At 51.8% G+C, this 22273-nt stretch overlaps 1 protein-coding gene across 1 annotated transcript in view; it reads right to left on the bottom strand.

Moving 5' to 3' along the window:
* Nucleotides 1-8759: 8759 nt before the first annotated feature.
* Peds1 (plasmanylethanolamine desaturase 1) overlaps nt 8760-22273 on the bottom strand; it is an 18979-nt gene continuing 5465 nt past the window's right edge. Inside the window, exons 2-6 of the mRNA XM_055595880.1 lie at nt 19921-20040; nt 12332-12423; nt 11321-11465; nt 10165-10377; nt 8760-9628 (exon numbers count right to left, since the gene is read on the bottom strand). Coding sequence (XP_055451855.1) covers nt 9507-9628; nt 10165-10377; nt 11321-11465; nt 12332-12423; nt 19921-20040 — 692 coding nt within the window. The 3' untranslated portion in view covers nt 8760-9506. The remainder of the gene's footprint in view (nt 9629-10164; nt 10378-11320; nt 11466-12331; nt 12424-19920; nt 20041-22273) is intronic.

Below are 22273 nucleotides of genomic sequence, written 5' to 3'. Positions count from 1 at the left end.
CAACAGTTTTGTGTTTTGTTTTGATGGGGGAGGGGGTGTGTGAACCTTGTCAGTTCCAGGAACTTCTTGTAAATCGTTTAATGTCAGAGCCTTAAAAGTTGAATTTATCTGGGTGTAGTGGTATAGGCATTTAATCTCAGTATGGGGGAGGCAGAGGTGGGTGGATCTCTGTGAGGCTAGCCTGGTCTACATAGAGAGTTTCAGGAGAGCCAGAGATGCATAATAAAAAGATCTTGTCTCAAAAATTAAAGTTGCCTTGAATTCCCCAGTCTTACCAAGCCTCCCTCTAGGAGAGAATGTTTCAGCCTGGAGGAAATTTCTACACAACATCCAGAACCACTTAAAAGCTGTGGGTAGAAACTTGCGACAGAAACAGGAGAATCCCTGCAGCTCCTTGTCTCAAAATATAAAGTATAGCTGAGCATGGTGGCTCACGCCTTTAGTCCAAGCTCCGAGGAGGCAGAGGCAGGCAGCTCTCTGAGTTTGAGGCCAGCCAGGTTTCCGGAGGGAGTTCCAGGACAGCCAGGGCTATGTAGGACGTCCTTGTCTCATACAAACAAATAAATGTGGAGAGCAATTGAGGAGAAGGCCTGATGAGCTCTCCCTTCCGTATGCACGATTTGTAAACAGGCATCTCCATGTGCACTCACGCCCATTCATGTGTGTGCATACCACACACACACGAGGAAAAAGAACGGGCTGAGGCTGAGGAGGTGGCCGGTTGGTAGATAGCTCTCCCAGCATACATGAAGTCCCGGGTCCAACTCCTGAACCACACAAACCAGGTGTGGTGGTGCACACCGGTAATCCCAGCAATGGATTAAAGGTCAAGGTCAGTTTAAGACCAGCCTGAGATATATGAAATGCCTTTGGGGGGGGGTAAGAGGGTGGGAGGGAGAGATGAAAATAAACAGAGGAGGGCCAGCAAGCATGTCCCTACAATAATAATAAAAAATAAAATGGCTGGAGAGATGGCTCAGTGGTTAAGAGTGCTTCCTGCTCTCCCAGAAGACCCAAGTTCAGTTCCCAGCATCCATTCAAGAGACTCAAACCTGTAACTCTAGCTCTAGGAAATTCAGTTTCCTCATCTGGCCTCTGTGGGCATACACATATCAGCCACTCAACACTCACACAGACATAAATACAAAATAGGAATTTTTTTTTCTTTCGAGACAGGGTTTCTCTGTGTAACCGACTTGGCTATCCTGAAACTCTGTAGATCTGCTTGCTTCTGCCTCCCTCCTGAGTGCTGGGATCAAAGATGTGCGCTACCATGCCTGGAATACCTGGAAAAACCAGGTTTGGTATATGTCAAATCCCTTTAACATTAATGTTCAGGAGGCCAAGCAGGTAGATCTCTATGAGTACAAGGCCAGCCTGGTCTACATAGCAAGCTCCAGGCCAGTTTGGTCTCCATATCTAGCCTGAGATCAGCCAAGGCTACATAATGAGACCCTGTGTAAACAATTAAAAAGTAAAAAGGAAATAAATTCTGTTTTACCAGGAGCCTGGAGGGAAGGCATGTGCCCTTTTAAAAAGTGATAGCCAAGCCAGGTCACTAGCCGCAACCTCAGCCCAGCTTCTGGACACAAACTCCAGAAAAGAAAGCCAGTGAGCCGTTCACCTAAGACCACGGACACTCAGGAGATGTAACAGGACCCCGCCAGAGGTTGGTGGCTAACAGGTCCTTAATGGCTTCAGATTTCCCCCTAGGGGCTGAGTGTATCTGGAAGACCTTTCAGTAAGTGCCGTCATTGCTACACAGCCCTGTAGGGGTGAGAGAGGGGGAGCAGGGGGGATGGGTAATGGAGCATTCATTCACTTCTCCACTGATGGACATTTTGGACTTTTCCTAGTTATTTCCTGGTGCTGGGATTGGGCCAAGGGCCACATCCTGAGGCTCGGCCTGTGGTTTCTTGATTCAGAGGGTCTAGAGCTGTGGTTGTAGAGCAGTGTCGAGCAATCGTCATGTCTATTGGCCCAAGGTTCAATTTCCACTATTACAGAGAAAGAGAGAGAGAGAGGTGGAGACAAAGGGAGAGAAGAAAGGAAGGAAGAGGTTCCAGGCAGTGGTGACGCAGGCCTTTAATCCCAGCACTTGGGAGGCAGAGGCAGGTGGATCTCTGAGTTTGAAGCCAGCCTGTCTATGTAGTGAGTTCTAGGATAGCCAAGGCTACATAGAGAAACCCTGTCTTGAAAGGTAAGATTAAGATTGCTCAGTGGTTAAGAGCACTGACTGCTGTTCTGGAGGATGCAGGTTCACGTCCCAGTTTCCACATGGTGACTCACAGTGGTCTGTAACTCCGGTTCCAGGAGATCTGATACGGTACACAGACATACATGGAGTTAGAGCACTCATACACATAAAGCAAAATTTGAAAAAGAAAGAATGAAGTTGTGGATATAAACATGCTTTTGTTTTGGTCCCAGGTGTGGGGTGTGGGACTGATTCTGATGGTCCTCAGCAGCAGATGATTTGCTTCGAGCGGGCTCTGAGAGTTCTTTGCAAACTGCAGATCGTTTAAATCTGAGGACTCTGGAGAGAGAATAAATGCCAGAGCTCAGAGAGTGTGGAGACTAGAGGAAGAACAATGTTGTTCCTACTTCCCCCTTGCTGCTCCTGGTTGCTGATGTGAGACAGGAAGTTGAGATCTCCTGGCTCCAAGGAACCTGACGACCCTAACTAGCAGGAAGCAGCTAAGAGAACTGTGCCCTCTCTCTCACTAACCCTTTCTCTCTCCTACCTGGTGTTGGGGTGTTGGAAGGGATTGAGATGGAATAGGGAGAAAAAGATAAAAGAAATGTAAATAAGAATTTTTAAAAACCAAATGCCAACAAAGAAAGAAAGAAAGAAAAGAAAAGGAAAAGAAAAGAAGGAAAAGAAAGGTATGTTGGCAGATAGGTATCCTAGGTGCCAGGTGGGGACAGAAAACTTGAAGCACGTTTGAGAAAGTGAAAAGAAAGTGGGCTGGTTGCATTTTCCAGTCGGATATGCTGAAGAGACAGAGGCAAGAGGATCACAAGTGTGAAACCAGCCTGGTCTACATCTGGGCTGGCAAGATGGCTCAGTGGCTAAAAGTGCTTGCCACTGGGGCTGGAGAGAAGGCTCAGAGTTAAGAGCACTGGCTGCTCTTCCAAAGGTCCTAAGTTCAATTCCCAGCAACCACATGGTGGCTCATAACCATCTACAATGAGATCCAGTGCCTTCATCTGGCATGCAGGCATAACATTGTATACATAGTAAATAAAACTTAAAAAAAAAAAAAAAGTGCTTGCCACATAATCCTGACAACTGGAATCTGAATTCTGCCCCTGAATCCATGGTGGAAAGGAGAGGACTAACTTCCTCATGACCTCATGAAGTCACAAGCCTGTAAGCAGCAGAGCTGGGACTGGAAGCCCCTTCCTCTCTCTTCCCTTCTCTCCCTCAGCCTCTCCCCTCCCCTTTTCCTGTGTCTGTCTCTTTTCACCTTGCTATATAGTCCAAACTGGTCTTGAAATCACAGCAGAATCTATGATGAATGCCCAGCAAACCCTAAACTCAGTCAGCTTCCTGCTCTCGTTCCAGGCTTTCTCCTCTCTTTCATCCACCCAGACTGCAGTGGTGCCTGTTTCTACTGTCCGATGTGCTTCCAGGATATGGGCAAGTTGACCATTACACAGGGTTCACACCTGTAACCTCCAACACTCAGGAGGCTGAGGCAGGGGGATCACAGTAGATTTGAGGTCAATCTTACCTACACAGTGAATTCCAGTCCAGCTTGGGTTGTACGGCTATGAAGTAAGACTTTCTCAGCACCTCCCTTAGCCCCCCAAAGGCCTGACCATCACCACAGCACTGTGGCACTGTCTTCCTGGAGAATGGAAACGGTTGCAAGGAATGCGAACACTTGGTAAATTCACAGAGACCTGACAACTATTTCAGTGGCTCTAAAACTTGGATTTTACATGGGAGCATCTGGGAAATCAGTACATCTCTTGGGGCCCAGCACATCTCAGATTCAGAGAAACACAGAAGGGGAAATGCAAAGTCAAGCAGGTATCAGATGGGCAGAGAACTGAACACCGGATAGCACTCGGAGCTGGCAGGGGCATGGGGAGACAGGCAACTGAGACACCGTAACAGCCTAGGAGGAAGATGTTTTGGCAAGTGATTAAAATGGAGAGCAGAGACACCCTTGGCTTTTCCTGAGAAATTGACCTTGCGTGGCCCTTGCACTCAGAAGCCAAGCCAAGGTCCTTTGGGACACTGGAATATAGTTTGTAGTCCAGGAGGCTGAAAAGGATCTTATCCCGTGACAGGTCTGATGAATGAAGGTGGGGCCTGGGAAAATGGCTCTGTTCAGAAAGTGCTTGCTGCGTGAACACAAGGACCTGATGAGGATGATCCTCAGCACCCATACACAAAGCCCTGTGTCCTGAACAGTCTGCCACGTTCAATGAGAGATCCTGTCTCGAAAAATAAGGTGGACACAAAGGAAGACGGCTGACATTGACCTCTGGCACCTGCGTTCACGCGCACATGGAAACACACACAAGTACCCTCCCCACATACACACAGAACTATAAAGACGGACTGCAACGTGGTGGCACATCCTACAAACCCAGCAGATAAATAAGGACTGAATTCAAGGCCAGCTGGGACTACAAAAGAGACCCTAAAAAACAAGATTGGTCCATTCTCCAGCCTTCCCATACACTTTATTTTTGTGTGGGTTTGCCCGTGTCTGCGTACCATGTGTATGCAGTGCCCGTGGAGGACAGAGGAGGGCACAAGATCAGTACCGATAGAGGGCGGAGGTGTCAGGTCCCCTGGGACTGGAGTGACAGATTGTAAGCCATCTTGTGGTGCTGGCAATCAAATCTGGAAGAGCAGCCAGTGCTTTTAACTGCTGAGCCATCTCCCTAGTCCCCAACCTTGGTCCATTCTAAACCTGGAATAGGGGCTGGATGGCTCAGAGGATAAGAGTTCCGGCTGCCCTTCCAAAGGTTCTGAGTTCAATTCCCAGCAACCACATGGTGGCTCACAACCATCTATAATGAGATCTGGTGCCCTCTTCTGGCATGCAGGCACACATGCAGGCAGAATACTGTATAAATAAATCTTTAAATATCACACAGCTCTAAAAGAAAATAAGGAACCTCCCTGATCACGCCTGTAATCCCAGCACTTCAGCAGGCAGATCTCTGTGAGTTCGAGGCCAGCCTGGTCTATAAAGTGAGTCCAGGACAGCCAAGGCTAAAGAGAGAAAACAAAAACATAAAAGATGTTCTGTAAGGAAAAGGAAGGTGTAATGTCCCCCTAGAGAGGGGGAAGTAGAGAGAAGATAGGGTGACTCTACACTTATACACCAGACAGCAAAGTCTTGTCAAAGCCATGTCCTTGGAGAGGCTATTTGGAGGACCAAAGTTCGGTTCCCAGCACCCCCTTCTCCCCCGCCCCCTCATTGCAGGGTATTTGATCCTATTGTGAACCTTGGGATTGGGAACTGTAAGAACCTGTTTCTGGCTGTGGAGTGGCCCAGCCCCAGCACACACCTTTAACCCAAGAGCCAAATAAAGTCAACCATAGGTCAAGAGGTTGAACAAGAAACCAGCTGGCAGGGAATACACAGAAAGGAGGGACACTGAGAGAAAGCTATTCAAGACCGTGTGGAGAAAAAGGGGCTTTTGGCTTTTTTCCTTCTGGGATGTGAGCTGAGTAGGAAGATCAGCTGGGTGTTTTCTCTGCCTGAGCTAGTAGGCTTTCACCCCGTGTCTGGCTCCTGGATCTTCATTGGCAAAAATCGAATGATTGAGATTTTTTTTTTTTTTTTTTTAAATAATTCTCTCCTCCCCTCCACACACACACCCAGCATGTGTGCCTTGAGAAACGGGTGGGAAGACAGGACTCAACTCCAATCTCAGGCTGCGTCAGGGCTCAATGCCTTTTCTTCAAAGGGCCACAGAGTGGCTTGGGCGTCACAGGCTGCCTGGTTTCTGTTGGGAGCACTCGCCTGAAGCTGGTTGGTGTGGAGATGAACACACAAGTGGACAACAGCTGCGTTTCACAATGGCACGTGAACACTCCTGTGTTGTGAAATAAACCCACTCCTCGCCTGCTGTCATTGGAGCCTTAGAAAACCAGGTGGACGGGATGGGGCCCTTAGCTGTGGTCAGCTGACCCTGCTAGCCTGCCCCATTCTAAGGCAGGCACGTATCTAGAGGCCATCAGAAGTGGTGGGCACAGAAGATGCCTGCTCTACCTGGCTCTACCACCAGATGGCAGCACAATCCACCTAAACCCTGGCTTCTCTCAGCCCACCACCCAGGCATGCGCTCTACAACTGGGCTGCTTTGCTGCCCTCCTTTTTCCTTTTGAGATGCTGGGTAAATTACCAACTAGGCTGGCCTTGAACTCCCTCTACCTAGAACTTGAAGCCACCCCCTCCCACCCCCGCTTTGGTCTCCAGAACAGCTACAGTCACTGGCTCACACCAGGCCTGGCCTCATTTACTATCCCTAATGCTCCTTCAGTGGCCGTGGCTGCTGGCCAGTGGTTGGCAAACTTTAAGGATAATGAAATGACAGGTCGTGGTTGACCAATACATGCTACGGACTTAGCTCGGCAGTTAAAAAGTCACTCAGTAAACAGTCATTGGGATCAGAACTGACATGCAGCTCCTGTCCATGGGCTGGGTGTCCCAAGTGCCTATACCCCTAGGTCAGAGATGGGGGAGGACACAAGCCTACAGCCTAGACAAGAACATGAGCCGCAGATTCAGGAGAATATACCCTGGCTCAAAGGACTAGGTAGACATTCAGCGCCCTCTCCTGGCCTATAGTGCACCTTCATGTGTGTGCGCACACACTCGCATAAGCATATGTATTTTAAATGTTTTTAAGATTGTCATTTTGTGTCATCAAGCCCCCTTTCTCCTCCTTTGTTAATATTGCAGAAATTAGCCTAGAGTTTTGTTGTTTTTGTTTTAATAAAGACAGGTTTTTACTTTTTGAGACAAGGTTTCTCTGTGTAGTCTTGGCTATCCTGGACTTGCTTTGTAGACCAGGCTGGCCTTGAACTCTGACTGCCTCTCCACTCCCCAACTCCCACCCCCAGGCTGGCCTCAAATTTGCTTTGAACCTCTAACCTTCCTGCCTTAACCTTCTGAATGCTGGGATTAAAGGCTGGGACCACCGTTCCTGTAGCCACAGAACAGCCTGATATACTACCATAATGTTGACTACTAAATTCTGGTGCCTTGGAAGTGCTTTTGTTCGAAGGACACATGCTCTCACTAAGAGGCCTATTCTGTTCAATCCAGGCTGCCTCTGCCCCTCCTCCAGCTCTCTGCCCAAATGGCTTCTCCAAGAAAGCTTCAGTTTGTTGCTTTTCACAGATGACCACATCAAACTTCATTGTGAGCAGGGTGGTGCACAGCTTCAGTCCCAGCAGAGGCAGGTGGATCTCTATGAATTCAAGACCAACCTGGTCTACTGAGTGAGACCTTGCCTCTTGAAAAAGGCAAAGAAAAAAGAAACTACGGTATGTTTCCTTGTATTTATTGTCTCTTTTCCTAGGTCAGCTCCCACCAGTCAGTCCAGAGGTCTGGTCCTTGTTGGTCTAGGTCCAGGCCCTAGCCATGACACATATCAGGTGCCTATGACCCCTAAAGGCATTCTGGGACAGGCAACACACTGCTCCGTCATGATCTAGGTGAAATGCCCTGTGGATGGTGGCACACACGTGTAATCCCAGCGCTTGTGAGATGAGAGTGCAGCAAAAGGATCAGGAATTCAAGGCCAGCGTCGGTCACAGAAGTGTGAGGTCGATGAGTGTGGTAGGGCACACCTTTAATCCCACAGAGGCAGGTGGATCTCTGTGAGTTTGAGGTCAGCCTGGTCTACAAAGTGAGTTCCAGGGCAGCCGGAGTTTGATCCACAGAGAAAGCCTGTCTCAAGATACAAAAAAAAAAAAAGAAGGGGAAGTTTCTGGTTTCCTTGAAGACTGTTTTGTGATGTGATGTTTTGCTGGAGGTTAGCTTGTGAGAGGGCATGTGATGTTTTGCCGTGACCTTTGCATGACCACAGCTGAGAACATCTGTGGGTGGACTCTGGGGACCGAGATGTTGACTTCTGGATTGGCATCACTGCGCTTGTCTTCATGCTTCCACACTTGACTTCGAAGAGAGGAACATTTCAGAGAACTTCTTGGGGCAATTCCAACTGAGTCCTGGGGCTTTGGCTGACTTCATGTTGCTGCTCAGAGTTGGCCTTTGGACTGGACTGGTGGCAGCACTTGCCACCAGTATGAGTATGGCAGACTGAGTATGGCAGTCCCCTAAATCATGGAGCCTAATGGCAGGAAGTTGATAAGAGGTCTATAACCCTTTCCTCTACTAATCTCCTAACTAGGTCGGGGAGCTGGAAGGGAGGTAAAGGTGCTGAAGAACCCTAAACAAAATAGGTTTGGTAAAAAAAAATCTAAGCCTACAAAGAAGTGAGGTCGCTTTGAGTAGATGACACTCTGCCTCAAAAAAACAAAAATCCAGGGCTGGAGAAATGGCATGTAAGAGGCCCTGGTTTAGTTCCCAACGTCAAAGTGTTTCATAACCACCAGTAACTTAAGATCCAGGAATGCAATGCCCTTCTGTGACACCTGTGGGCATCAGGCACACATGTGAGACACACACACACACACACACACACACACACACACACACACACACGCACACACGCATATGCACAACATAAAATACATAAATCTAAACTATGTCGTTCGTGTCAGGGGACAAAGGCCCTCAGGCCAGAGCTAACCCCTTCTATGCAGCCATCTGGAACCACGAGGCAGTCAGGGTTAAGGAGACTCTTTGTTATAAATATATTATATACATCCAAAACATGACATTAAAATATTACTCCGTTACAGAAAGATATTAAGGCTTTCTATTATTTACATTGACAAGCAAGCACCTTTAAAAAAAAAAAAAAAACCCTAAATAATATCGAGTGTGGACAGGCTATTCTGGCCTCTCCCTGCCAGCTGCCCTTTGCCCCTTGCCTGGCTCTGCCTCCCTTGGGTGGCGGCCGGGGTGGTCCACCCACCTAGGCCTCTGGGGTCGGTTTGCAGGGCTGAGGGAGGATCATGATACAGGGACATTGAAGTGTTCTGGGGCTCTCTGGGTCACTGAGGACAGACCAAGTTGTCGGCGAGCCCTGTGGCGTCCAGGGAGCAGGCGTGCAGGGCAGGGCAAGTGCGCAGTCTGGAGCTGGCCAGCAGGACTGGGCGCCCCCTCTGCAGTCAGGCTTGGCCTCAGAGCAGTTCAGTGGCCAGAACGGCCCAAGGAAAGAAAAGGAAAAGAGGAAATAGAAACTCGGTGGCTCAAGTATTCTGTGTCACTGCGGATGGGCTACGGGGTGCCCAGGCCCAGCCCAGGGGACTTCTCGTCACTGGAGGGGGTCTCGGGGATTTGGCAGATGGCTTCGGTTCAGGCTGGGGAAGGCTGGCGACCAGGAGGCGAGACACACTACTTAATCTTCTGGGCCCACTTCATGTCGTCTGCTCTGGGCTTCTCGCCCGTCAGGCCCTGGATGAGGTCCTCCAGGCGTCGCCAGAAGCCTATCACCTCCAGGGGGTAGTTAAGCCAGCCTGCAGCAGACATAATCAGGAGGAGACTGTGAGGAGAGAGCCAGCCTGCCCAGGGCGGGGTCTTCAGGAGACAGGCTGAAGAAAGTAGAGCACAGAGACCTCCCACAAGAGGGGCTTGAGACCCTCCCTCAGGGGCCCCGCCCCCAATTACTGGGGTTTGTTTTTTTGGTCTCTGTGTAGCTGTCCTAGAACTCCGTTCTGTAGACCAGGCTGGCCTCACATGAGATCTGCCTGCCTCTGTGATGGGATAAAGGTGTGTGCCATTCCATTTGATGCTAGATCCTAGGCCCAGGGCAGTAAACGGGCACAGAGTAGCTTGTCTGCTGGCTGGGTGAGTGTCCGGCTGTGAATGTCACAACATCTGGAAGTAGGGAAGGGGCTTTGGTGTGTTCACAGCCCTGCCCTCAGCACCTAGGAGAGTGCCTGACAAACAATGCTTAATAATGGGTTTAATAAATATGTGTGTACTGAGGACACTGGGTAGGCCAAGGTTGCATGCCCTCCAACCTCCTGACCCTGGGGATGGCACCACCCACCTGTGGTGATACAGAAGTATGTCTCATGGGGTGCCACATGGTGGATGCGATGGTGTTTCCGTGGCAGGATCACGTGCCAGTCCTGCAGGACAGTGACCCAGCATGGTAGCCCCAAGTACGTGTGTGACCACTTGTGGATCTGGTTGGTGAAGGTTCCAAAGATGATCAGGCAGAAGACGAAGCATTCCCAGGGGTACAGCTGCTCCAGGGTCTCTGCAGGGCAAGGGCATGGGACCTAATTGCTCCACTGGCCAGCCAGCTCCTGTGCCAGGTGCACCCAGGCCCCCCTCAGCCTCCCTTCTACCATGAAGCCTTCAGATTTATTAGCAGCCCAGGGACTGGGTTCTGACTCCTGCTGACCCTTGTGGGTTCCGTGAGCTTGGGGCAGGGACTGGGTCAGGTTCTCAGAAATAGGATTTTGAGGACACTTGTGTATTCAATGGAGTGTCTCTCTTGAGGAAAGACATCGACAGAGCCAAGGAGGCAGGGCAGAGTCTGGAACAAGGGTTTTGTCTCTGTGGAGCCCTGTGGGGGCGTCTAGATGTCAACAGCTCCACACAGCTCCACCCTGGAAAGAAGCAAAGCCACAGGCCTTTGGAGGCCTTCAGTTGTTGATTTCTGGCTTACGGGATGGGGAGAGATAGGAGGTAGGTCTGTCGAGAGGGGCCGCTGGGAGACTGTCAGCAGGGGTGGGGCCCAGCAGTACCCTAGCTCTGCCCATGGGTGGACAGATTGACAGATCCTCCACCCCTCCCAAAGGGAGGTGCCACCAACTGCCAGACAGTCCAGCTTTGCCTCACCTGATGCCCAGTGAGCTGGCTAGCTTTGGTATTCCTTCATTAATAGGCACTGTTGCCCACCCAAGTCCTTACAGTGTGCCCTTTCCTTTAGGAAATATACAGTAACGAGGGGGTGGGCCGGCAGTGCCTCACAGGGAGGGTCAAATGAGCAGCTAGCTCCATGGAGGAGGTGGAAAGGACCCCGGGAGCCAGAGTGCTCTGAGAAACTGGGTGTGAGACTTTTTACCCAACTTTCACATGCACCCGAATAATGGAGGATACTTTATATGACACGAGAGGCCCACACGTACGCCAGGAGGCTCCCAGGGTCTCTGTCCCTGACACCCAGGCTGAGGGGCCCCAGCTGCAGGTCTCACCCAGGCTTTGGGTTCGGAACTTGTAGGCCATGTTCAGCAGCGGCAGCAGCGTCACCAGGCAGTTGTCACCGTTGGTCTCGATGAAGTCGTGCCTCGTGATGGCTGTGGGGTCGATGTGGTGTTCCCGGAATGGCCGGATGAAGGCCTAGGGTGGGCAGGGTATAGATGTGGCCTCCCTGAAAACTGAGGGCAGCTGGTGCCCTCTGGACCCCAGACATGCTGCCTGGGCTCCACTCTTGGAGCTTCCCACCCTGTGCCCTGCTACTGACACACAATCTGCCTGGGCTGAGGTCTGGCAGGGAACAGAGCAAGATAGCTTAGAAAACTGGTGAGGACCTTCCCCGATCCTTTTGGGCCTCAGTCTCCCCACCCATACTGAGGCCCCACATAAACAAAGGGGACCCTTTCTACCTGGCCCTCCAGCTCCTGCCTCTGGGAGCAGCCTCCCTGGCGCTCAGGTCATGCTACTAAATGGAGCCTGCCCTGAGCGAACACACAGACCCAGGAATGGCTCACCCGAGTGCATCCATCTCCCCGGCAGTGACTGGCTGCAGGATAGGCAGTATGAGGACAGCTGGGCCAGTGGGAGCAGTTTCTGGGAGTTTGGCTGCCATTAGGGGAAAAGAATTCTCTAGGCAGCCAAGGTTGGAGGCCTAGCTCAACAGGCGAAAGCAGAAACCAGACAGGAGAGCCCAGTCTGAAAAGGTGCTCCTCTGGCTCTGTGGGGCTTTACCTTGGCACCGACTGAGTCAGAATCCTTGCCTGATGAAACCTGTTTGGATTCAATTTTCTGCATACCCCTTACCCTAATCCAAGCAGAGGCGAATAAGCCAGGCCCTAGCTCAAGGGCAGACTCTATGGGGCTTTCTGACCCACTCTTCTGTGCTGTCACCAACCATGAGATCCTCAGTCCAATCTCAGAAGACTGGCATGAAGTGCGGCATCAGCTAACTGAGGCTCTGAGAGGAAAGGGGACTACCCTGGCACGGTCACATGGCTCGGCATACGCACCTTTCCCACAACGGGTAGATCCACAGAGCCCCATGTATCGGCACCCCAGTGGACCAGGCCAGACAGGAAGTCAGCAACAAGAGCCCCGGCAACTGTGGGCAACAAGAGTGTGAGCCAGGGCAGGGGCATGCAGAGACATACCGACCCTCCCATCATAGGCCACTCCTCCACCCTCTCATTGTTTGCTCGTTTGTTTATTTCATTTATTCCGGGAGGGCAGCACCACACCCCCTCCCAGTGGACAGAGCCTCGGCCTAAGTCCTGGCTCCGGTCTGCACAGAGTAAACTCCTGCTGTGGTGAGGGTGTAACTGTCTTCCTGGACCCCAGTCAGAGGCCTCAGCTGAGCTGCCCAGAATCCCAGCACTCGGGAGGCTGAGGCAGGACCACCCAGAGTTTGAAGCTAGCCTGGGCTACAACAAACAAAAGCAGTACCTCATCTGCAAGTCTCCATCCCACCTACCCGTCTAGCTTGTATCAGTAATGGACTCGATCCTTTGGGCTTTTCCTTTGTTTGCTTTCAGTCTGCTCAGAACTAGGTTGGGGTACCCCAGGGAGGCTAATAACACAGTCACCGCAGGCCTTAGACCTGGACCTACTCCCACTCCATCCCGAATGAGCTGTGAGACACTGTACGTGGTAATATCCCTGTATCCCTGTCTCCTCCTGTAAGGAGTGGTGGCGATGAAGAGTGCAGTTTAAGAAGCCCTGTCTCAGTGGGACATGGACCTTTGTTTGTGTGATCTAAGGTTTCTTTAGTAGCCTTTGGCTCACATGACAGAGGCGAACTGCGGGCGGGGGGGAGAAGTAAGGAGCCCAGGCAAACGAATGGCAAGTAGCACAGCTGTTCATAACTTGCCTTAGATCCATCTGGTATAGCAGGACCCATGTACACACAGGGAAACTGAGGCAGAGTGGCCAGCAGTGTCTCTCCACCACTCTCTGGTCCTCTGCCCTCACTGTTCCTCTCTGTTTGGGACATTCCTCCTTTCCCAGGATGCAGTTCGGCAGCTTGCTTTCCTCTGCTGCTTTGGGTCCTCGCTCAATGCCCTTCCTAAGATCTGAACATCTCCAGGGGCTTCCTCTACCTCTCCTCCCAGCACACCTGTCCTTTAAGTTTTTACTCTTATGTCTGGGCTTGGCACCGTGGGCTATGGTTTAGGGCTGGACCTTGGTTCTGTAACATCAATGGGCTCAATGACACATGGTGTACAGTACTGACCCACAAGAGCCGCTGGAAAGGAGGATCTGTGCAGGCCCGTGCCTCCGCCTCCCTGAGATTACTCTCTGTAAACTGGCTGTCTGAGGCCCAGGTTCTGAGTTGCAATGATGTCCTTAGACCTTTGTTGACAGCGGACCAAGGCCTTGGGGTACCTTGAGGACTGCAGGTGAAAACCCCTGGAAACTTCCCTGGAGAGTGAGGCTGGGACCCGGGGACAGGAGTAAGGGATGCACACCACTGTGGGAATGGAATTTTAAGTGTCCACATCTGTTTAAAGGTAGCTGCTGAGGGTAGGTCTTCAGAAGCCAGGGGTATCTGTCCATTCACCTATCTACCTACAAATTCACCTACAAATTCCCACCTACCTAACCAATACCTATGATCACTCATCCCTCTACCGACCCACTCACCCGACCCAGCCATCCATCTAGTTACCCACCTATTCCCTGTCTCTCTATCCTTTCACCCCTCGAAGCACAGGGCGATGGGGGGAAAGCAGTGGGCCACAGATGAGGCACTTGCAAGCTCCTAGGGCAGAGTGGGCAGGAAGCTGAGGATGCATGGAGAAGCTGTGCTTGCTGGCATGGAGAAGCCGGTGGACAGACGGGCTGCACTGCCTAGTGCTGGGCACTCCTGTTGCCCAGTGAGGACATACTGGCAGGCAGAGGACTTGCTGCTCCCCTGTACCCAGCAGGCCTGGAGCATTACCGAAGCACCTATTTTGTACTATGAATGCTGTAGACATATTGCCTCTAAGCAAGGGAGGCCCTGCCTCTAAGCACGCTACGATGCCTCCTGCCTCCTCTGGGCCCAGTGTCCTTACTTGCTTCACGAGAGGTATCTCCAGGGGCCTACTGCAGCGTCATTAGTCAGATTTAAACACTGCCTTCATGGCCAAAGTTCTGGAGAACACTGGATGCCTGTGGGTGCAGCATGGTACGGACTCTGAGTCCAGGCTTCTTGTCCTGAATGGCGGGCTCAGGGTGTGGATGAAACTATTTCCTCCTTCCCCAGGTATGCCTCACATTTAGTTCTAACTGCCCCTAACCTGCACTCAGTGGAATGTAGGCTTATGTGGCTCCAGGCCTCCACGTTGAGTCTAAGGGCCAGGAAACTTCCTCTCCAGAGGCAGACTTGAAGGCTGTCAGGTAGGCTCTGTGGTCACACAGTCTGTTGCTATGGCTCAACCCTGCCAACATCACAGGGCAGCCTCAGGCATTGTGTCAGCACATGAGGGTGAAGGCTAGTCCCCCAATACCTTGTCTGTAAGTATTTTCGGTTTGGCTGCTTCACCGGAATAGCTCAACTGCAGCCATTCATTGCAGTGTCACGTACACTGACCATTTCCCTTTTTGCTGCTGAAATCTGTTCTGTCATCTGGGTGGGAGGCACTCAGCCCTCCACTGGAATCTGACTGACTCTAGCTGCATTGCTCATTCACGGAGATGCCTGTGTGCTCACAGATTCCCTCATTCCTTGGGCTGGCGATGGCAGAGACATTGTGTTTTTGAGACAGAGACTCATGTAATCCTGGCTAGCCTTGAACTTCTGATCTTTCAGTCTCGGACTGTCAAGTATGAGGGTGACAGGTGTGCAACCACACCCTGACACACAGACAATGGTACTGGGGTTCCTCCAGGGCTCTCTACTTCCAGAGGCTGGACCTCTTGTTGCTTTGGCTAGTCCAGCTGGCTTCCCCTGGGGATCCCATCTCTACCTTGTAAGGGCTGGGATTCCTGGCAGGCTGCTGCAGGCACTTGGATTCTCTGTAAGAGTGCTGGGATGTGAACTTTGATCTGGATTTTATCTTCTGAGCCATCTACCCAGCGCCAAGGCTGACCCCCCCCCCCTTTTTTTGACAGGGTTTCACCATGTACAACCTTGGCTAGCTTGGAACTTGCTATGTAGACCAAGCTGGCTTCAAACTCAAGAGATCCTCCTGCCTCTGCCTCCCAAGTGCTGGGATTGAAGGTGTGCACCACTATGTCTGTCTTCTGTCTGACACCAGAAAAATGCTTTTTTTTTTTTCCCTCTTTCTTCTTTGTTTTTGTGGTTGACATTTTTGCTTTTAAACCAGCGCACAGCCTTCAGTGTTTCACCACTTGATCCCTGCGAACCAAGGCCAGGTCTGTGTGATTAAGCTCTTTACCCTTAACTGTCCTTGGCAGTTAATCCTCTGTGGTGATCAGAACATGGAAGAACAGCATTAGAAAGTCAAGACAGGGTGGCCTTCAGGAGAGTCTCATACCCGGGGCTGTCAAGGGGGAACGTGCATTGTGTGGGCCTTGCTCTCACTGAAGCTTGGGCTGTGAGACTGTCTCAGGAAAAGGGGAGAGTAACCCAGAAGGTGCTCCCTGGTCCAGGGCAAAGTAACCTCACAATGGCAAGCTGCACTTGCCTGCTTTGCTGATCTGCTCTGCTGATTCCAAAATGACCCGGGAGAGCATCCTAGTAATTTCAACCGGTGGCCCCGACTCAGCAAAGATGGCTGGTACAGAGTCAGAGGAAGGGAGACTGCTTGCCTAGTCTGTGTAAGGGTCCAAGTTCCATTCCCAGCACTACTCAAAAGCATAGCAAGGGGCCAGTGCACCTCTGTAGCTCTGGCATTCAGAGGCCGAGGCTGGAGGATCAGGAGTTCCAGGCCAGTCTGGGCTACATGGAGAATTCCAAGGCAGCCCAGGTTATGGCTGAGAATCTGGCGCAGCCCAATGATCCTAAGTGAGGAGGACTCTGACAAGTAACCAGACTAGTGGCCTAGATGGTACCTGGGACAGGAAAAGGACCCTGGCCATGAAACCAAAGGCAAGTGACCAACAGTACAGTATAGGCACAAAGCAGCCCCACTGGGCACTAACTGACACAAGTGCAGGGCCCCTTTCCTTCCACCATTCCTGTAAACCTGAATTGGCCTAAAAAAAAAATAAATAAATAAAAACGACTGCTGGGTTGTGGCTCAGTATTCATCTTACATGCATGAAGCCCTGGAGTGCCTGGGTTTGATGCCAGTCTCCAGAAACAGCCACTACGTAATACCAGCACTCTGAAGATAAAGCAGGAAGATCAGGAGCTGATGACACAGAGTTCAAGACCCTGTCTCAAAACAAAGAGAACCATCTACTAAAACACTGTAACCTCCCTTCATGTCCGGTGATGGGCCCCATGATGTCTGACCTGCCAAAGGCCTCAGAGCTGCTGAAGCTGGCAGGGGGCCTGTCCAAGGTCATCCATGGCAAGGGGCAAGAGGGCCACCCTCAGCCTCACATCCAGGTCTGGGAAATGGAAGTCACACAGGACTCATGCCCCTTAAGCAGCAGAAGCTAGCCAAAGAGGTGAAGGGTGCAGAGCTCTGGGCTCTGGCACAAGCTACCCAGTGGCAGCTGCCTGTGGCCTGAGTCTAGCATCCCTTTGCTGGCCTCAGTCTTGCCATCTGTCGGATGGCTGGCATTCAAGGGGACATTATCGCTGGTGTCAGGGATAATCTGGGTGAGAGAGCTTCCTTTCCCACCATGTGAAGAAATGGCTCTCAATTCCTGGGGTCTGGTCACTGTTTCTAGGACACAAATCCCAGGCCACCCATTTGCCCGCTAGCCTCCTTTAATGGGGGGCAGGGCGGCAGACACAGACACACAGAAGTCTCTTTGTTCCAGCCCTGGTGGCAGCTGGCGGCTGGCAGCTAGCTTGCCCTGGGAGCAGCTTTGGCCTGGTCACCACCCTTCCCCAAAGACACCAGGAAGGGGTCAGGGATGGCTCAATCTAACAACAGCGACTGTGAAGGCTGGGTGGAGGTGAGCTGGGCGGGGTTGACTCAGGCATATATATCATCAGCTGGGCTTAGTTAAAGTCAGACACCTGAGGCCTCACTGCTGATCCCTGCCCTTCTCCATCTCCAAGCTGCTCCCTTCAAAGACCCACTGCGGCCTCTGTGTTGTGTTCTCCCCAAGGGAAGGAGAGGTTTGTCAGTCACCAGGGACCTTCAGGCCCAGGTCCCTTCACTGCGCCATCAGGCTGGTATGCTGTCCACTCTGGTGGCACCTTCTCTGGGCCCTGCCACCTTCTCAGTTCTCCCCATTCCTTGGGCTCTACCTGTTCCTGCTCTCCAGCTAAGGTCTTCCCCCAGGCTGTTTCTCCTCTGCCACCGGCTCACATCTTGGGCTGAACCTGGAATTAACCCCTTACCCTACCTACCGCCCACCCTGTCTGTCCTTGGAGCCCAAGTGCACAGCTCCTCTGAGTCTGAAGGACCCACCACCTCTCCTTGGCTCCCTGGACCAGAAATCATCTTCCCATGGGGAAATTCACCAGTGACTCCCCACAACACTCAAAATAAACCCAGTGACCTCCAAGGTCCTGTCCCACTCGCCCATCTGCTTTAGTGAGCTGCCACCAAACCTATTTTCTTTGACTAATTCCGTCTAGATACTGGCTCGCACAAGCCTCAGGGCCTTTGCACGCGCTGTTCTGCCGCAGACACAAGCCTCCTCCTGTATCTTCTCCCCTTAACAACCATGGCTTTATCTTGATCAGCTCTCAGGCACTGCATCACACCAGCCTGGCTTTAACAACTGGAATCCTCTCAGTTTGAGCTCTGGTTTCTGGGGCTGCCCAGGGCGCATTGGGAATCGCTGGATAGGAACAAGCTGGCGCAGTGCCCTCAGCCGCTACCTTCGTGTTAACAGACAAATCAGGGCGGCTATTTAAATCGATTGAGGATTGTGCAAACACCACTATCAAGGGATTACCTGTTCTTATCAGCCCAGAGGCTAGGAGCCATGGGAGAGCTGGCCACCTCAGCTGTGAGGATGGGGCTGGGAGCTGCAGAAACCCAGGTCTCAGGCAGGGTGGGAACACGGTGACCTGCCTGTGACACAGATATTGAGGGAAGGTGTGGCTCAGGTGCCTAGGTGAGGGTCAGCAGGCAGTGAACAATGCTGGAATCTCGTTCTGTATAATAGCAATTACTCCGTACAATACGGATACCAGGGAAGTGGCCAACTCCGGGCTTGCCCCAGCAGGTGCTCGCAGAATATCCACTGTCAACCTGAGCAGGGGCTGAGGTAGCCTTGGTCAGTCGTCTAGGTCACCTCCCAGGTACGAAATCCTCCTGGCTTTCCTACAGCCAGCACTACAGGAGACAGCACTACCACAGGCTCAATGTTCATGACATCTGCTGCAGCCAGCCCAGCTGAGGCTGTGGGAACCTCCTAACCCCTGCTGGGGGGCTTAGGGGCTCCTGCAGGTGAGGCCTGGGCTCCCACGAAGGGAGCAGGTTGACCTCTCCCCTGTACTGAGAGAGAGCTCGATTAGCAGGCCTGTACACTATTGGCTTAGGCAGACAGAACGCATTTAATGAGATTGTAGAAGCAAAACCACACGGAGGGCCAGGGAGGACCAAGGGTACTGCAGCCCCTTGGCTAGCCCTGGAGCTCAGGAGAGGAAGAGGACAGAAGGCTGGAAAGAAGGGATACAGCTGGAACCAGGAATGCCACTGGAGATAAGGACTATGAGCGCCTCCTCTGAGCCCCCAGCTCTCATCAAGAAGATGAGTGTCAGCCTCCATGCCTGGCCAGGGGCAACACCAGGACTTCTCAGCAACAGGACCCCACTCCATGCTCACCATCCCAACTCACTGAATCCTCAGCACCTGCCACGTACCAGAACTTGCGCCTGAGGCTGGGATACGGCGGTAGACGAAACAGGGGGGAAAAAATCTGACTTCTGAGTTGATGGAGACCCAGCAGGGTCAAGGAGACGGTGTGTGGCAGGGCTTTGCTGGGCAATTTGGTTTTTGAGATGGGGTCTCACCATCCTGGCTGGCCTGGAATGCAGAGATCTTCCTCTGCCTCCCAAGTATTGAGATTAAAGGCCTGCACCACCACACTCTGTAGGGCTGGTTTTGAGGGGCCTTCATGGAGGGCCTACCTAAGCAGGCCTGTTGGTCGATCTCCGAGATCAAAAGTGGGTGTCCTGACCAGGGTGACAGGCGCAGTGAACAGCCTGTACAAAGGCTCCATGGGGGGAGGGGGAGGGGAGAGGAGGAAGGAGCATCGGCTGAGAGTGTGTAGCCAGCATGGATGAAGAGTGATAAGTAGGGGCTGTCAAATGGAATGGCCACCACGTCAGCACACTGGACAAGGGCAGTGGGAGGCCCGGAAAACAGCTGGGAGAAGGGTGTGGGGGAGGGGTAGCTGACCTCCACAAGTATTCTGAAAGAAGAGTGCTGACATTGGAATGCCAGAGACAGGAGCTGGGGGTGGAGTCAGCTCCAAGATGGGGGGGGGGGGGGCTCCCATAGCTTGTCCTTGATGCAAGACCAGTGTTCCCTTGCACTAGGGCAAAAGAACTGCAGAGGGGTGGGTCCTTGGCACTCACCAACACCCAGGATGACGAGGGGCGTGTGCTCCCATCGGGCCAGCAGCAGGAGGTGGACCAAGTTATGGGTGATGAGGCTGAAGCACAGGATCACAGAACACCACTCCTGGAGGCGCTTGCCTGTGGAGAGAGGGGCTGAGTGAGGCTCAGGCTGTGCGGATCCTCAGTGGTGAGGGGGTGAAGTGTGCCAAGCACCCCCAACCATCCATTTCACAGACAGCACCCCTGGGCACAAGGTGCATGCCCACGAGGCTGGGACTGCAAGCTGTAATTCTCTGATAGACGAGCCCCAGTGCTGGTTTCTCTTCAGGCTTTCTGGGGACTCCTGCAGGAACTTGAATGATCTCCCTGCATTTTGACTGAAGTTTCCTGGTACTACTTGTTCTCTGGGTAGGTGGTCATTCTGAAGGTGTGGGCCATGGCTGGCCTTTGATCCCTCAACCCAGGGACATCCCGAGCCTGCCCAACATCCACGGAGCAGGTCACAGGCCATCAGCCTCAGGGTCAAAGAGAAATGGGGTGTTGGGGACATCAGACCTTCCACGGTTGGAGCCTGGATGCCTGCAGCCAGGCAGGAGGGTAGCCCCCAGAAGGCTAAGGTGACCAAAAAGGCACCACACCTGAGGAGCTGGATGACAGCATTCCACTTTAAGTACAGTCACAGTTTATAGACACATAAGCTTAGGCAAGCAGGGTCATTCCTTATGGCTTTGGTGGAGGTGTCAAAATTCTGGACATTACCCAAGTGTCCATGGCCGGGGGTGAGCCAGAATTTTCCCACTCATGGCCTCCGTGTTGCCCAGGTTATATGGAGGTGCAGCGAGCAGTGTGAGAAGAAGGCAGCTGACAGAAGAAAGGACGGCGAGCTGGCCCAGCTGGAAACAAGTGTGCCACAAAGCATGGACACCTGACATCAGTCCCTGGCTCCCACCTGGGAGGAGAGAACTGAGTCCTGAAAGTTGCCCTCTGACCTCCACAACGTGTACTACATACACACAAACAATAAATAAGAAAATTATGTGTAAAAAGCCGGGCAGTGGTGGTGTACACCTTTAATCCCAGTGCGCCTGAGAGGCAGAGGAAGGCGGCTCTCTGAATTCGAGGCCAGCCTGGTCTATATAGTGAGTTCCAGGACAGTTAGTATGCTACACAGAGAAACCTTCTCTCGAAAAACAAAAAAGAAAAGAAAATGTGTAAAAGTTCTTAAAAAAAAGAAAACAGTGAGAGATGGAAGTGTCAGGAGCTGAGCACCACACAAAACCATATGAAAAGAAGCCAGTAAGCCGGTTGGGTGGGTAAGGGCACTTACTGGCAAGCCTAATGACCTCAGTTTAATCCTGGGACCTACATAATGAAAGGGGAGAACCAACTCCCACCAGTTGTCCTCTGACCTCCACAAGGCATGCACTGTGGCACACATACACACTAAATAAATAAACGAAAGAAAAACTGTAAAGAATACCTCTAGACCTTCCCAGGCTGCCTGCCCATGCACCCTCTTTGACATACCACGTCAGGTTGTTTTCTTTTGACAGTTTTTATTTTTATTTTTTTCAAGACAGGGTTTCTCTGTGTAGCCTTGGCTGTCCTAGACTCACTTTGTATACCAGGCTGGCCTTGAACTCATAGATCCACCTGCCTCTGCTTCTCAGAGTGCTGGGATTACAGACATGTGCCACTGTGCGGGGTTAAGTTTGTTTGTTTGTTTTTTAAAGAAATAAAAATGGGGGGCCGGAAAGATGGCTCAGCAGTTAAAGGCACTGACTGCCCTTCCAGAGGACCAGAGTTCAAATCCCAGCACCCACATGGCGGCTCACAACTGCCTGTAACTCCAAGACCTGCCACTCTCATGTAGATATATGCAGGCAAAACACCAAAACACCAATCCACATAAAACAAAGGTAAATAAATTAAAAAAAAAAAAAGGAAAAGAAAACAACAGGATGTGAGTGGCAATCCTTGTGCCTGTCTCCCAGGCAGCTGGTCTCCAAGGCCAGACACTCTTAGTGGTGACAATATGATTACCACTATGCTTAGCATCAGCCCAGCAGCTACTGGGTGCCAAAAACCTGCCCAGAAGCAGAAGCAGTCCCAGGCAACTCAGCATGGCGGCCACAAAGGGATGCCAGGGTCTCCTCTCACCCTTCCCCCCCGCCCTGCTCCTGCGGCCCTGCTTTTGTCCCTTATTCTCTACCATACTGCTGTCCTGGTGAAGGCTCCTCTACGGGGTTAATGAAGACCCAAGCCAGGTCTGCTACTCCTCCTAAAAACCTCTACCTTACCTGCTCTGTGATCCTCTGACACCACACACACACACACACACACACACACACACACACACACACACACACAC

This window comes from Psammomys obesus, unplaced genomic scaffold (genome assembly GCF_907164565.1).
Source record: "Psammomys obesus unplaced genomic scaffold, mPsaObe1.curated_primary_1811, whole genome shotgun sequence".
NCBI lineage: Eukaryota > Metazoa > Chordata > Mammalia > Rodentia > Muridae > Psammomys > Psammomys obesus.
This window is presented reverse-complemented; position numbering and strand designations above follow the sequence as displayed.